Raw genomic sequence first — 17,883 nt, forward strand, 5'->3', positions numbered from 1 at the left:
TGATTGCCGGCGCTGGGCACCTGTGACGAACCTGAGCACGAAGCTAGGTTGCCACAAGGTGCCCTAGGCAAGCTATCTCCAGAGCCCAAGCTCGGATCCAGCCGCCCGGAGGGAGGAGCGATCCCCGAGCCTAAACTCGGGCCGCATCCAACCCCCTCAGATGCGTCCGATCCATCCCAGCCGACAGGCGTGCTGAGCTCCATGCGGAACCCAGCTAGCACCGTGTCAATCAAAGATTTCACGGACGACATCTGCTCCTGAAATAATGTTGATAAAGTATTGAATGTAACTACAGGTGCTGAAGTAACAGTAGGTGTAGGGGAGGTAGATACAGGGGTAGAGACAGGGGTAGTAGAGGTCTCCTTGACGACCTTAGCTTAGGATACAATGAAAAGGTGAGCATAGCGAAGGTCCCCATCCACCATCTTGAGAAGCACATGGCAAGCCGACAGGGACAGGTACAATGTTACAACAAGAGATGAATGAAACATTTTCAGAAACAATCTCTAAATCGCCCATGCAGGGAAAATAGAGAACCATACATACAGTAGCTGTTTCGGAACCACTCATCTTTAGCAGGGAGTTTTCAAAAATCAACTCTCTTGTAGATCTGGACACCACGTCTAGCCAAACGACAGCATGGAAAGTGAGGTACGAGGTTATAGGCTAGAGTTACCTGCTCTTGGCTGTAGGGGTCCGTGGGGCCCTGTAGGGGTGGTCTCACATGACAAAAACGTAGTCTTTTGTTTTGTAAATATTTGTATTCAAATATTGTTACAACTGTCGTAGGGATTTTTAAATGGACATTTAAATGCTTATATGTACCCCAAGGAGGACTCTATGAAAAAGAATGTCACTAACTCTAATATGGTGTCTTAAAGGCACATCCAACCTGGCCGTGTCCATACAGTAGGTGAAAAATCAGTATGATACTGAAAGCTAACTTAATCAGTGCCATACATCAACTATGAAATAAAAACTTTCTGTGAGAACTCAAATATCAAAGCCTTTATTTTTCCTTAATATAAAATAAACACTATGCCAACAATCATATGGAGGTGTGCATCATCACATTATCCACAATTTGTTTTATCTTATTGCAATACTTGGCAGAGATTGTTAGAATAATACACACGATTAGCACATGTTTATAAGCCAGCCACACCCATTCCAAGCAGTGGGCCAATGATATGGTTCAGCCCAGCATGACACTGCACAGATGTTCTGAGTGCTTCAGGGTAGGCCAGGGTGCAAAGACAGAAATAGCTTCAGTACACCAGAATTTTGTACAACTAGACCTTATAACAACAGTTTAGATACATAACTTTCCATTCTCATTTTTCACAGATAACACATTGCCTTCATCCCGTGGCAAACATCTAAATATATCCAACGACCCACCACATGCACAACAGATATTGTTTACAAAGTACAGAAGTAGTGTGCCATGCTATTGTCGAGTACACAAGCAGCAGAAAGACTAATTGTTCAACTGGAATTGGAATTTGATGAAAAACAACCTAGAAGTTGTCGAACTGCTGTTTAAAACTGGTAATGGATGTAATGTGATCTGGAGTGAGTAAGCTATGTGCAGCTGGGGAATAATTTACCACATCTGTTTTCTACAATTAGACCTTCATGCAAAGATAGTTCACATGATAACTTGAGTGTTTTTTGTCATTAACACAATAGAGATCACATACAGACACATTCTTTGTCAGTACCATTCCCACGAAAGCTGACTACATTTTGTCGTGTCATCATCCAGAACACACACCAAGTGTTACATTTAAGTCAATTCCCGGGATATCAGATATCATGGGGGCCTGTAAACAATGTCAGAGTCTGCCAGTGGTTAATACCACGAGCATGCTTGTAGACGGGCAAAGACCTGTTAGTCCATTACATGGAATTAAAGCCAGAATTTTTGTCTGTTTCCTTGGCTACAGATTTCTGGCTACACATTTTAGGTTTCAAGTGAGTATGTTAAGAAAAAGAATCAAATTTCAGATATATTTCTTTACTTCCTCTTCAATTTGTCAGTTCATTGAATTTAGAAGTTTGTAACATAAATATTAAACAGGTTTTAGTGAGTGAGTGAGTTTAGTTTCACGCGGCACTCAGCAATATTCCAGCTATATGGCAGCAGTCTGTAAATAATCGAGTCTGGACCAGACAATCCAGTGATCAACAGCATGAGCATCGATCTGCGCAAGTGAGAACCGATGACATGTGCCAACCTAGCCAGGGAGCCTGACCACCCAATCCCGTTAGTCGCCTCTTACGACAAGCATGGGTTACTGAAGGCTCATTCTAAGCCGGACATTCACGGGTATAAACAGGTTTTAATGAAAGTACTTTAATTCTATTAATAACGACAATAAATGAGTTACTTTAACATTTGACTGAATTCTGGTCTGAGGTACAATAAAAAAAACAAGAAAAAATTGTGTCCAGGGACATGGATGCCCCCGCTGACATTCATAAGACATATAAAGATCAATAATTGAACAAAATTCACGAACAAGTTCAATAAACATCTATGCCACTATGACATGCACACCTTTCGAGTCTCAATGAAACACATGTATAAGTTTAATCAATTCTGTTGAGCAGTTTTTGTGGAGAAGTGGATAGACTTAATCCCCTATTTCACTATCATCAGAGAGAAATTCAGGAAAAATTATCTAAGTTCAAAATTCTCTAAACATACAAAAAATTATAAAATACGAAAACAAAATATGAGATGCACACCTTTAGAGTCTCTATAAAAGACATATGTAAGCTAAATGGGTTTTGTGCAGTGGTTTTTGAGGAGAAGTGGATAAAGTACACCCCCTGTTGTATGGGACGAACTGGATGAATAGAGCCAATTCAAGTTCAAACATCTGTAGAAGTGACAAAATTAAGAAACTGGATGAACAAGGTATGAGACGCACACCTTTAGAGTCCCAATGAAACACACATAGAAGGCCAATTCTGTTGAGCAGCTTTTGTGGAGAAGTGGATAGACTTCATCCCCTATAACACTATATTCAGAGAGAAATTCAACAAAATTTATGCAAGTTTAAACGGCATTAAAATTGGAAAAATAAATGAAATACAAAATCAAAATATGAGATGCACGCCTTTAGACTCCCTATAAAGCACATGTGTAATCTAAATGAATTCCATAAAGTAGTTTTTGAGGAGAAGTGGATAACGTACACCCCCTGTTGGATGGACTGACTGACTGAGTTTAGTTTTTCGCAATATTCCAGCTATTAGCAATATTCCAGCAATATCCATCACGGAATATTGCTGGGGACACCAGAAATGGGCTTCACACATTGTGCCCATGTGGGGAATCGAACCGGGTCTTCGAAATGGGCTTCACACACGAGGGAATCGAACCGCGCTTCAACCACTAGGCTACCCCACCGCCCCCCTGTCGGATGGAACAAACAGACTGAATAGAACAAAATTCAACTAAGTTCAAACATCTGTAAAAGTGACAAAATTAAGAACTTTGATGAACAAGGTATGAGATGCACACCTTTAGAGTTCCAGTGAAACACACGTAGAAGCTCAATCAATTCTGTTGAGCAGCTTTTGTTGAGAAGTGGATAGACTTCACCCCCTACAACACTATATTCAGAGAGAAATTAAACAAAATTTATCTAAGTTCAAACGGCATTAAAATTGGAAAAATAAATAAAATACAAAATCAAAATATGAGATGCACGCCTTTAGACTCCCTATAAAGCACATGTGTAATCTAAATGAATTCCATAAAGTAGTTTTTAAAAAGTGGATAACGTACACCCCCTGTTGGATGGAGCGAACACTGGCTGAATAGAACGAGATTCAACTAAGTTCAAACATCTGTAAAAGTGACAAAATTAAGAAATTGCATACAAAATTATGAAATGCACACCTTGAGAGTCCCTACAAAAGACATGTAGAAGTTCATTCAATTCTGTTGAGCAGTTTTTGTGGAGAAGTGGATAGACTTCATCCCCTATTACACTATCATAACAGAGAAATTCAGCAAAATGTACCTAAGTTCAAATGTCTCTAAACTTACAAAAAAAACCAATAAAATAAAAAAACAAAATATGAGATGCACACCATTAGAGTCCCAAGAAAGCCCATGTATAAGTTCATTGAATTCCACAGAGCGGTTATGGTGGAGAAGTGGATAGAATACATTCCCTGTTTCGTACGGATGGACGGACAGACGGACGGACACCGAGGGTAACCCTATATGCCCCTGCCACATATGGCGGGGGCATAAAAATACTCAGACCTTACATTTGTTTGTTTTTCATTTCCATCTTGGGAATTTGGGATTTCAGGATTTATAAACCAGGCTTTAAAGAAAAGTCGGGCCTTAGTATACTAAGCACACTCAACCTGACAGTATGACCAACCTGACATATTCCTTCTTGTTCTCTTCTGTGACCTTGATAACCTTTCCCCCTGGACGGAGTTCATGTTCCTGGACTTGACCGAAGGAGTTGTGTTCCACAGAGAATGTGTGGTCCAGCACTGCCTCAATGTTGTTGTCCCTGAAGGACAGAAAACATTCATCATAACCTCAACTGAACAGTGAGAGACCCTGTGAGAAATCTGTCAGTGAAGGAACCCACAGCATTACTGTTCCAGATATAACACTCCAGGTAAATTATGAAGTATGGCCCAGCAAACTTGTGATTGACAGCATGAGCAATATACATAATCAGATAGGATGTAACAACATCAGTAGGTCATCCCTACCCCTACTTCTACCCCATACACATAGGTTGTAATATGTTGCATGGGTACCGTGGCCTATTTATACACTGGAATGCCCCATAGTGCTGTAACAGTGAAAAGAAATGAATGGTGGAATGTATTCTATTTTGGATATATATGTCTTCAATTCTATGGAAAACTTACAACATCCACACAAGACTTCTGTGCAGTTCTGGATCCACACTCTCCAGGTCGTCGAGGGCAACAGGTTTCCCTAGTAACTGCTTGTAAAACGGCATGGTGAAGCCACCGTCCAAGTAGTGACCATGAAAGATTGCCATCCCAATTACACGGCCAACAAAATGGAAGTAGGACAGGTGCTCCTGGAAACAAATGGATTGAATTACATATAAACTGTGCTATATGTACTGTTGGTCCCTTTTCTTGATCAAACTGAAAACAACCCGTGAAGGTCCGGGTTAGAACAAATCTTCAGTAACCCATGCTTGTCGTAAGAGGCGACTAATGGGATCGGGTGGTCAGACTCACTGACTTGGTTGACACATGTCATCGGTTCCCAATTGCGCAGATCGATGCTCATGTTGTTGATCACTGGTCCAGACTCGATTATTTAGACCGCCGCCACATAGCTGGAATATTTCTGAGTGCGGCTAACTAAACTCACTCACTCAAACTGAAAACTACCCTAGTATGCAACATCAGGATGCATTTCAAATATGTGTAATTATTTTTATATCAATATCAAAACAAATGACAACACAAGTTATGAAGTCCACTAGAAGTTCACAGGCACCACTGAAGTACACTCTTTTTAAATATTTTTCAACTTAACAAAAGCACAGGATGGTTTAACATGGTAGACTCCAAAACAGTCATACACAGCAACCATTTTGCATGGCTGGGTACAAAGCAATGTTAGTGCTGAAATTAGTGTCATTCCCACACTTTCACATCAAAGATTCTAAACTAGGAGCCTTTGGAAGGCAACATGGGAAAAACTGGGGTTTTTTTTGTTCAAAATTGCGTCTATTTCCCCAAACCATTATAACATTGAACTTGCCCACTGCATTTGCAATAATGTGTAAGTATTCACTAAAGACAATTTCTGCCTTGTTTTAAATTGATGTACCAATGACATTAGTTCATAACTGACAGCAAAAACTGGTAAATGTTTAATTCTCGTGTGGAATATTTACGGCTGACTTTGGCTGAGAACAGTGCTACATAAATGTCTGATGAACGTGGACTAACAACTGCTGTAGCACGGAGACAGTTTCATGGAAAAGACCCCACTTCCCTTAAAAGGGAGGACATTTTTGGTTTTGGTTTCAACTCTGCACTCAGTACTATTCAAGCCATATGACGACAGTCTTTAAATAATTAATTCAGTACAGGAAAATCCAGTTATTCTTGCCCAGTAGTATGAGCCATAATCCAAGCTGCCAGGGTCACTATGACATGTATTTTTGACTCCGAAACTTATCTTTCATGTCTAAACGTAAAAAAGTATAGGATAGCGTTAAGCAGATTGAGACGTTCTTCACATGATTTATCTATCGAAAGTGGAAGATTTAAAAATGTCAAAAAGGAAAAAAGAACTTGCAAACTATGTGATCTTAACCAAATAGAAGATGAATATCATTTTCTTTTAATTTGCCCTGCTGATAATTCCATCAGAAAGTTGTATATTAAGAAATATTATTGAGCCCATCCAAACCTTTATAAATTCTCAGCATTGTTGAATAACAAAACCCATACTATACTTCAAAACTTGTCAATGTTTGCTTACTATGCCATGTTGTTTAGGACAGAATATATCTCAGAACACAATGTAACCTAAAGTTGATTATTTTCCCTTCTTCATGTATATTATCCGTGCGTGTAAATATTGATTTATAAATGCATTGCACTACAGGCCTGTGGCCTTTCAGTACCGGAAATAAAATTATATGAGTATTGAACCAAGTCACCAAGTCTAACCACCCGATCCACAAAGTTGCCCCACAACCAGTCGGGGATGTTGGGGCCTCCCAATCCCAATGACGGTAATGGAGACTTACTGGGTTGACCCCTGAGTCAGGGTTTATCTGGAGCGTGTAGATATCGTCCCTGGAGTACTGGAAGAGGCCGTAGTAAGGGTTCAGCATCTCATGCGACAGCAGGTAGAACCATTCCCTGCACAACACAACAATACAACAGTAGGAACAGGCATCTTCAGCCAAAGTTAATTTTACACCAACTTTCTTTTCCTTTTCTGAATATGCAAAGATACTTAATTTGATAATGAGTTCTGCATGAGCAGTTAGTAACATTCTCTTCTGCTACTGACAGTTCACTGAACATTACCTCGCAACACCACCATAGTCGAGACCTTCTTCGCCACGGAACTTCACCATCAGACGTTTCCGCAAGTCTTTAGAGCGCATTTTCATGACTTGTCGATAAGAATCCTGCCAAATGAAACAGTTTTTAAAAATCTATGCAAAGTCTGTTATTACTATCACTTTCTCTTAATCACTTACTATAGCAGTCAATAGAGGAGGTAAATATAGAGAGTAATGACTGTTTTCCGTCAAAATATCTCTTAAATAGATTAGTAAATGGGGGTTATTCTCTTGCAGTACTATCATCATATACTGACAACCTGGATATAGTCCAGGCAAATCAGTGGTAAGGCCAACTAACTGTCATCATGAGAGCATGTGGTTCAAATGGATCCCAATGCAAGCACCTTTTTCCATCATGATCATTCAAGCCCTATTGGCTCTAATGGGAAGTGCAACGGTGTACCAAGGTATCTTATCCCTGGAGACCTGGACCTCCATCCTGCAGTGTCCTGTCTGGGGCCATTACCTGGTTACATCTACCATCTGTGTCTACCTACCTCGAATATCTCGTCCCTGGAGACCTCCATCCTGCAGTGTCCTGCCTGGGGCCATTACCTAGTTACATCTACCATCTGTGTCTACCTACCTCGAATATCTCGTCCCTGGAGACCTCCATCCTGCAGTGTCCTGCCTGGGGCCATTACCTGGTTACATCTACCATCTGTGTCTACCTACCTCCCTGAATATCTCGTGTCCCTGGAGACCTCCATCCTGCAGTGCAGTGTCCTGCCTGGGGCCATTACCTAGTTACATCTACCATCTGTGTCTACCTACCTCGAATATCTCGTCCCTGGAGACCTCCATCCTGCAGTGTCCTGCCTGGGGCCATTACCTGGTTACATCTACCATCTGTGTCTACCTACCTCGAATATCTCGTCCCTGGAGACCTCCATCCTGCAGTGTCCTGCCTGGGGCCATTACCTGGTTACATCTACCATCTGTGTCTACCTACCTCGAATATCTCGTCCCTGGAGACCTCCATCCTGCAGTGTCCTGCCTGGGGCCATTACCTGGTTACATCTACCATCCCTGTGTCTACCTACCTCGAATATCTCTGTCCCTGGAGACCTCCATCCTGCAGTGTCCTGCCTGGGGCCATTACCTGGTTACATCTACCATCTGTGTCTACCTACCTCGATATATCTCGTCCCTGGAGACCTCCATCCTGCAGTGTCCTGCCTGGGGCCATTACCTGGTTACATCTACCATCTGTGTCTACCTACCTCGAATATCTCGTCCCTGGAGACCTCCATCCTGCAGTGTCCTGCCTGGGGCCATTACCTGGTTACATCTACCATCTGTGTCTACCTACCTCGAATATCTCGTCCCTGGAGACCTCCATCCTGCAGTGTCCTGCCTGGGGCCATTACCTGGTTACATCTACCATCTGTGTCTACCTACCTCGAATATCTCGTCCCTGGAGACCTCCATCCTGCAGTGTCCTGCCTGGGGCCATTACCTGGTTACATCTACCATCTGTGTCTACCTACCTCGAATATCTCGTCCCTGGAGACCTCCATCCTGCAGTGTCCTGCCTGGGGCCATTACCTGGTTACATCTACCATCTGTGTCTACCTACCTCGAATATCTCGTCCCTGGAGACCTCCATCCTGCAGTGTCCTGCCTGGGGCTGCAGAGCACTGAACTCCTGTTTCAGAATCTTCATCTTCTGGACCAGGTCACGCTTGCCTGGTCACGCTTGTACTTGGGTAGAGGCACATCATTCTCCTTGTCAGAATTTTTCCTGGAAAATGTTCTGCTCATACTTAATCTATGGCACTCAATATTGCTGGTCATACATCTTAAGATGATTAAAACCAATTTACGTTCATTGTATCAAAATATGGGAAGACACTGATCAAATACTAAGTAAATTCTTCATTTCAAGTAACAATCCTAGATGGCAACAATAACATGCCAAGCTAGGCAAAGTAGACAGATGAAACACCAACCTCTAACTTGGTATCTGTAGCAGTGTACTTATGTAATTGCTTTTGACAGAACAAATTGTTTGTTAAGATACCTTGATGTGTGTTAAATACAATGCTAACCATACTACGCTAATACTAAATCTGAACTACTGTATATGACTGCAGATAAGCCAAATTTTGAGGACCAGAGAAATATATGGCACAACCAACAAATCAACCACATATTTTCCCAAAAGAAAAATCACTCTGCACTTGCTATGCACACAAACAATGACAATAACAAATTCTCGGGGACATCTTTGAATTTGAAATATTCTTGCAGCAATAACCACCATTCTGAAGAGTAAGTCCATATGACTTTCCAAATTAAAGGAGATCTTGGTGTCTTTTAGGTGTTCTACACTTGAATCCAGGGCATTTCTTCATTATAACTACTAATATTGGGTTAGAATAAGGAACCCTTGATTTTTTAGCTAAATTTTGAACAATGCAGGACACAAGGAATCATTTTCTGGTCATATATTTAACTCACAATTTCTGTTGAATGAGCTGGATGTTGGCCGAGAGTCGGGGATCTGTAAACTGGGTGGTTCGGTTGATGTGATCAACAAAGTAGACACGACCATTCCCTGTTTGTCTTAACTCCCAGCCTCGAGGCATGGGACCCAGATCTTCCTCACCAAGATTCAGATTGGAAATATCCCTGAAAATAAAACAAACATTCTTATATGTACTCCGACATAGAGAAAATGTCCATAGATGAGTATAGATGAGTGTTACACTGTGTTTAGCTATACTCAAGCAAAGTCTATTTACAGGGGAAACTGACTCATAGACAAGCTGAGATTCAAACCAAGGTCTTACTTAGCAAACACTTTAAACATGATGCCAAAATAACCTCTCAATTCCTTAAATGCAGTACCCATAATTGTCAGTTAATTTGTTATGAGTTATCTGTGAGTCAAACAGAGAGCAAACTGTTTGCCTAATTAAAAGTACAAGGTGGTCCCACCATCAAAACAAAAATGTACACCAATGACGCGCCAATTTGAGCTGTTTCAAGTTTAAACTCTCACTGACACATTGACATTTTAATGCAATTCCCATACAGAAGAAAGAAAAAAAGAAAAAATATATATATTCCTAATTGCAAGTGTAACTGAAAAATACACGTTCATCCAGCTCTGATTACCCTTGTCATATCAAGAGATAATACTTTCTTGTTAACATCAACATCTACAAGATAAGGCCAGCAAACACTTTTGACTGTGAGAGTGGCGACAACACAGGCTCATCATGCAAAGTGAAGTAAAAATCTAATTATCTTCTATCATGCTTCATTACCCCAACAGCCTTAAATTTAATTACTTCTGTTTTACATCTTCTTGAATTCAACTCGTATTCAAAGGGCAAGCTGCCAAACTCGTACAAGTCTGGTCTGTTAGCGGTGTCCGTTAGCTTGAGCACACACTCGGTGAGATCAGCTATTTTTAACAGATAGTTTTTTTGTTTTAAGAACAACTGAAGAACAGGCAGCATTTGGTTGGGCCATCTGGCAGCATGTATATAGGCTTCCAGTGAAACAGTGACTCACAACACCTGGCCCAGCACAGGTTAACCAGATCCTGCTACTTTGCACTAGGGTGTTGCCCTCACACATTCAGACAGACTGATAGGGAACATGGTTATCGCCTGGTTATCATTGCTTTTCAACTTCAGGTGGATTTCAAATTTAGGTGTGTGAATTTTTCAAAGGGTTTTGCTATTTTCTTCACACAAGATATCTTCAACTGATAAGTCTGTTATATAAAACTGAAACCTCACCTAAATATGTACTACATATGAAACTGTAACTGGATTTCGCTCTGATGAAATGTGAAATTCACTGATGATTCATTTTAAATGTTTGTAGGATAGACATCATGAGATCAAAAGAATTTTGGAACCCGGTTTACTTTCGTACTGATTCCTTCTAAACATTCCACAAATCCTCAAAGAAAAGTATCAAAGACCAAAACACCAAAAACTTGACAAGACTGCAGCCAAAAGGTATTTTGGGAACAATAAGATATCACAATACCCAATCATAAAACTATTAGAGTTTGGTACGAATGAGACCAGCTGGAGCTTCCTGCATGGTGAGTATCAGGTTTGCTTTCATTGCTAACACCCACGGTTGTTCTACCCTTGGCTGCAGTATGGAGATGGATGGGTGTTTTTCAGCTAGCCCCTTGAGTACAGGCCCCGGTGATTTATTGCCAGTTTCAATAACAATAATGTAAACGATTTGTTCACATGAATAACTCAGCTTTGCTGAGACTTAGGTTACTAAACAGACTCTAAAAGGAATTACATCTGTCCACACACTGATCACAAAACAATTAACATACATGTTCCATGACATATAACTGCTGTATCAATCCTGCCTTAAACAAGATGTCGATACATGTGTCACTGTTAAATTACAGGCACAGTGGCACAAAACACTGACAAGTATTCTATGAACCAAATGAATTTTCAGGTTTTAGGCTGCTGTTAGTGAAAACATGGCAGCAGGACAGGAGTTGGCTTTGCAGATATATTTTGGAGAATCAAACCACATTTTAGGGGAGAAGAATGCCCAATTCCCCTTCCATAGATTCAGTCGTAGTGTTATACGTCTTATCACATCAGTAATCAAGAGAATCTGTGATCACCTGTATTTCATACGTGTTTCAACAGTATTCACTGTAAGTATGTTTAGAAAATCATTTATAACCCAAAATATAATCTGTTCAGAGCATAACAAATATGTGGTTTCCTTTAACTTGCTTTTAGACAGTGTTCCTTCTGGTGAAGTAAGTAGGTAAACCCCGGTTGTCATACAATTGCTGTCAGTAGTTTCTGTATGCTGAACACATGTGATGGACATTACATTATTAGGGCCGTATTCGGTGATCCAAAATGTATCCCTTCGTGAAATCGATTTGCTATTCACGATCACCAGAATCGAACATTCATTTATATTTTTTTAAAAAGGAGTGATTTTACTTCAATTGGGGCCTTATTTATCAGATGTGCAAAATAGTTATCCAAGCCATAACGTATAATCACCAACACGCTAATGTGGTCACTGGTCAAGGTCATGATAAATTAATCGTGTGAACATGGTCAATAATTTCTTCTGTTATTCTGTCATTGATTATGTTGAATTATGCATCAACTGCTGACTTGTTGTTGTATTACCTAATAATCATATTTGTTACCCAATATTCATGATATGTATCATATTCATCTCATAGTGGATTCGTTGTGCTAGCAGGACTAAGTTCTCGGGCAGACAGTGGGAACCGTTCAACGAATGGCAAACTCAGCAGTGTTTGGAGATGGTATGTTGGGTAACTGGCAGTTTACACACAGCTACTGGGTGGTACATTAGAACATTCTGTTAATAACATACGAGTGCTGCTCTTCTTCAAGGCCAAGTTAGTGCTGCTACTATTGCAGTTCCACCACAAAAACAGTTTCCCCGTGATGAATGCCAGGTTAAACTGTTCCCAGGAAACAAGCTCTGTTTCACTTCAACGAACCATCCTTACACCTTACAACTGTCATAATGCCGATCCCAGTCCTCATCATTACGTTTGCACTTCTTCAGTCAACATCCTTCATGAGTTTACTCTTATAGCTATCAGGTATACTTGAATGTCAACTTATAAACACAAGTGGTTATAAGTAGACAATTACAATGTGCTACAACGGCGATTGCAACCAGCATGTCATCCTTTGAAAAATGGGAATGTCATGTAAACGTCGACAAAGTTGTTTTACAAGCTGTGGAAACCCTCAACTTTGTACCCTTTAAGAGCAGGTATGGTTTTAATAATACACTCGCGTAACCTTGATTCGTGGATATAAGGGAAATGCGGTGAAAATCATAATCATAATAATATAGCATTCTGATAGTGATCTGACTGCTGCTGAGAGGTTTCCGGATACCTCCTTATAAAACTATGAATCATGTGCAGGTCCATTCAATGCATCAGACTCTGCATGAAAACAGACCCAGCAAAAGCATCAGCCATAGTTAGTGGTGTTTTCAGATTTTTATAGAAAATGGGCAAAACAAACCTAATTTCAAAAGGATTGTATATACTCAACAGCTACCAGCATAACGAGTAAGTGAAGCAGCATGAGGAAAACAGCTTGTTCCACATAGCTCAGATAATCTAACACAGGAATAAAGCATACAAGCCATGGTCTCATCCAATTCATTACACTGCAATTCAAAACTAGGAAATTCTGGAATTGTGCCACAACAATCAAAGAGGAATTAGTCTACTTTGTAGAGGCATCAAGCTCTCGGTGAGGAAACACCAAAGGGGGCTAGTCAACTTGTGTAGGCATCAAGTTCTCAGTGTTGAAACACCAAAGGGGGCTGGTCCTCTTGTGTAGACATCAAGATCTAAAAAAGAAAACACCTCGAGGGGCATGTCTACTTGTGTAGGCATCAAAGATTAGGTGTAGAAACACTGATGGGGCCAGTCTGCATCAAGGTCTCAGGAAACACTGAGGGGGTCAGTGTCTTTGAGTAGGCATCAAGGTCTCAGGTAACACTCAATGTCTCAGGCTTCAGTACACTGATGGGGGGATCAGTCTCCTTGAGTAGGCATCAAGGTCTCAGATCTCAGGGGAACAGTCTGAGGGGGCATCAGTCTCAGGAAACACCGAGTAGGCATCAATGAGTCATCAAGGTCAGGAAACAATGAGGGGGATCAGTCATCCTTGAACAATAGGCATCAAGATCTCAGGAAACAATGAGGGGGATCAGTCTCCTTGAGCAGGCATCAATGTCTCAGGTAACAAGGTCTCAAGAAACACTGAGATCAGTCTCCTTGAGTAGGCATCAATGTCTCAGGAAAACAATGAGGGGATCAAGGTCTCAGTCTCCTTGATCAGTGTCCTCAATGGCATCAAGGTCTCAAGAAACAATGAGGGGGATCAGTGTCCTTGAGTAGGCATCAAGATCTCAATGTCTCCTTGAAACAAGATCTCAGGAAACACTGAGTGGATCCTCCTGAGTAGGCATCAAGATCTCAGGAAACACTGAGGGGATCAGTCTCCTTCAGTAGGCTTCTCAGTATCAAGAACTCAGTGAAGAAACACCTGACTGGGCCATATCTAAACACCGACTTTCTATTTTAATAGGCATAAAGGACTTGCTGTGCAAACATTGATTGGGCCGGTCTAGTTGTGTAGGCATCAAGGACTCGAGTAGGCATCAAGGTTTTAGGGACACACAGTGGGCTAGTTCACTGTGGTTGAATGACAAACTTACTGGAGAAACAACTCTACTTTAAAGAAGCATTAAAGTCTAGGTGTAAAAACATCAGAAGAAGATGCTTGGTGTAAACGGCACTGATAACATCCTGCACGTACAGGTAATATCTTTGTAAACAATGACCACATACTGCTGCCATTCTTCTTGAACACAGCTTCAGATTGGAAGCACATGGTGTAGGTACACAACTGACTGATTGAGGTGGCAGTGGGTATGCTTATGGCATGGGGATGAAATTGCACATGGATTCAAGACTCTACGAAACCACAATTGACCAACAACTCTCCAATATGCTCTAACAGAAGTATACAATAATTGATTAAGGAATGTGAATTCAGACTTTTTTGTGTGCCTATCATCAGAAATTTAAATGTTTGGGAAGAAAATCAGGTAACAAAATGAACTGTTTGGAATAGCCAAAGACTTGTGATATTTGTGGCGTATTCGTCATTAAAACTGGAAAAAGTGACATATTTTAATCATGCTTCAAAAGCATGTTATCTTTCTCTGATTATTTTTTCCACACAAAAACACATTCCAAAAACTGCAGAATAAATATATCAGGTAAATCTTAACACTTCCCATGTTTTTGTTTACACAAGGCAATTACACTATTTGTCAGTAGTGGCAGTTCAAATTTTTTTATTCTAATTTCACAGGGAAAACTTTTGTTCATCCAGGAACAATGTTTGTCAGCGAGGGATACAGCTCTCATCTAGACTTTTTTACGTTCTATCTAAATAAACCAAATTTCATCTCTTGAAATTCATGAAACAGAAGTGTATCTCTACAGACACTGACTGACATATCATTCAGTAACCTCAGAATTTCATAGGTTACAGAGGAAACTTACTCTCAGATTGTAAACTCAAGTCACAGTTGAATGAAACTTCAACAAAACCCCTGTCATTTATAAGGTGGGATCATGGTCTTAAAACAAATACTGGTAACCAGGGTTAGGCTTTCTATTATTTCCACCAGTTCACAAAGATTATTGTTACCATGTTGCTGTGTACAAAACAGTTGTAAGTGGGAGTCCACAAAGAAATGTCACTAAATGAATTTTGGAAATTACAATTTAAATTTAAATTTAATTACAATGTAAATTTCTAACCCTGGTTAAGAGCTTCCTAAAGAGTTTGTTGTCCCTACCTGGGTACTCTCGGGTCATGCCATGTGCTGACCCCTGTCCTTGTGTGCAGGAAGTACACCTGACCTTGCTGAGTGGTCCGTTGTTCTGTAATATACACCATCATAATCAGGATAACAGGCCAGATAGGCAGGATAACTCACATAAATAAAAATTATGTACATGATTGAGTAAAAATAATTATCAAAAATCTCAAATCTGTTCATTTCAGGGCTGAAATTGGATGACCCTATCCTGCTTTAGTATAGACTGGCATGGGAATGGAATTCAGGTGACGGTTTTATTAACAAACAGGGTCTCTAAGAGAGATGTGCAAGTATGGTTACCTACATCAGCATTAAATCCATTTGCTTTCTCCAGCAACAACACTTATGAATGTCATAACATCACCATGAATAGTTGTTTTATGTAACAAACTGAATTACAACACAGATCAATTACCACAAGTATGATGATGACACACCTGAGACATAATCAGGGTGAACTTTGTGAAATAAAAAATAATTCTTGATAATTCTAGGTACATTAGATATCTTACCATATCCCTCTGGCAGAGTGACAGCATTGTGCAGCTCCGCCCGACTGAGATACTGTCGCCTGCGTGTTGACCTGCGCCTCACGAACTGGTGGTTGGATTGGTTGTTGCTGTCGTCAGGGCAGCTGCTGGGGGAGGATGATGACGATGATGAGCCAGGACTGCTCACCACAGGGTTTACCACACTCACAGGGCGGCGACACTCAGTGGCAGGCCTACAAAGCAAGCAAGGATTGATTTACAGTACAATGAATGAAAACGTAATACTTTAAAGTGATGGTACAGCCAAATAAACCATGCCATCCAACATGACATGACAACATGACAACACATTATCCCAATCATGAGATCGATTCAACCAACCTGTGCAAGTCCCTGAATTATAATTGGTCCCTAGCAACCTATGCTAGAATGAGTGAGTAAGTGAGTATGGTTCTACACCGCTTTAAGTAATGTTTGGGCAATATCAAGGCAGGCGACACCAGAAATGGGCTTGCACATTGTACCCATGTGGGGAATCGAACCTGGGTCTTCCGCACGGCAAGAAAAGGCCTTAACTACTACACTACCACCCTACCTATATACCCAACATAACATCAGTCTTAAAACACTCAAGTTCAACTTTATAAACTGAAGTTTTATACTCTTTTGAGAACACTTCCAGCAAGTACAACACAATTTCATGTAAACCCTCACAGATGAACACCTGTGTCCAAACTATACCTATATATATAATCCAAACATACATGAAAATAATTAATGTTGATGAAACTGGGAAGTTAAAGTGCAAAATAAGTCATAACGTGTATGAGCCACATCTACATTCATTCAGTCCTCAAATATGGCACCAGACCATTGATCAATCACATATTTATCCCCGAATCTGTTCCTCTGTCGCCCACATGACTGGCTGATATTGTAACTGCCGTTTTACATCCTAGCAATTCTACCTGACTCCCTTCAGGCAATCCCATACAAGGAGGGCAGAGTGTGAAATGGGAGGGTGGAAAAACCGAGCAGACCCTTACACAACAAATGTCATCTGCATACACCACTGGAAACATCACAGCCACCAACAGAGAGGTGGGTCGAAAAACATCTAGCTCTCGGGCAATAATGATGGAATTATTTGATGTGGGTTGACAGGCTCCTTGAAGATGTGTAATTCAGGTATGAGAATTTTTTTTTTCTGTTTTCGTCCCAGAGTACAAACAATATGTAAACACACAATACTGCCTGGAATTCTTCATCTCAACCTTGTACCTTTGTTAAAGGGCCAGAAAGGCATAAAAGATACACGATAACTGGCTCTAAAATCTGTGTTCCTAATTGAGGGTGCATTTACTGCTACAATATGAATTTTGTGACCCTTTATATTTGTACTTTTCAACCTTAGGTTTATGACAAGGAAACCTTGACTTTCATGCTTAATTTTGAACATTGGTAACCATGTAGGGAATCAAACCAATCTGTATGTCACAGTAAGCAAACACAGTAGCACCTTACCCATGACCCTAACAGCTGAGACCAAAGCCTGTAACCATCCACTGGTCCCAGTGACATGTTGGCAGGGCAGAGGGAACTGAGAGCTACACTGAAGCCTGACATTTGGCAAAGATGAGAATCCATCAGTGAATGGATGCAAGTATGCACATACACCATACTCCATGAGCACAACAGTTCAGACAGTGGGCCACTTTCCAGTGAGATTATCTAGTTGTTGTAGGAGAGTACTGAGCATTAATACCGCATTACTAATATCCATGTATTTACACAGGGACTGGGTATTCAGTTCTGCACATTGCTTACAGTCACAACATACA

The 17,883-nt window shown here is 40.6% G+C and overlaps 1 protein-coding gene across 1 annotated transcript in view; it reads right to left on the bottom strand.

The window, feature by feature from the left end:
• Positions 1-17,883, bottom strand: part of LOC124291803 (E3 ubiquitin-protein ligase SMURF2-like) — a 74,877-nt gene that overhangs the window by 12,679 nt on the left and 44,315 nt on the right. Inside the window, 9 exon segments of the mRNA XM_046728877.1 lie at positions 4,413-4,550; positions 4,921-5,099; positions 6,798-6,912; positions 7,084-7,187; positions 8,704-8,811; positions 8,814-8,868; positions 9,588-9,758; positions 15,528-15,612; positions 16,064-16,275. Coding sequence (XP_046584833.1) covers positions 4,413-4,550; positions 4,921-5,099; positions 6,798-6,912; positions 7,084-7,187; positions 8,704-8,811; positions 8,814-8,868; positions 9,588-9,758; positions 15,528-15,612; positions 16,064-16,275 — 1,167 coding nt within the window.

Source organism: Haliotis rubra, unplaced genomic scaffold, assembly GCF_003918875.1.
Source record: "Haliotis rubra isolate DU_JTF1 unplaced genomic scaffold, ASM391887v1 Scf5, whole genome shotgun sequence".
Classification (NCBI taxonomy): Eukaryota; Metazoa; Mollusca; class Gastropoda; order Lepetellida; family Haliotidae; genus Haliotis; species Haliotis rubra.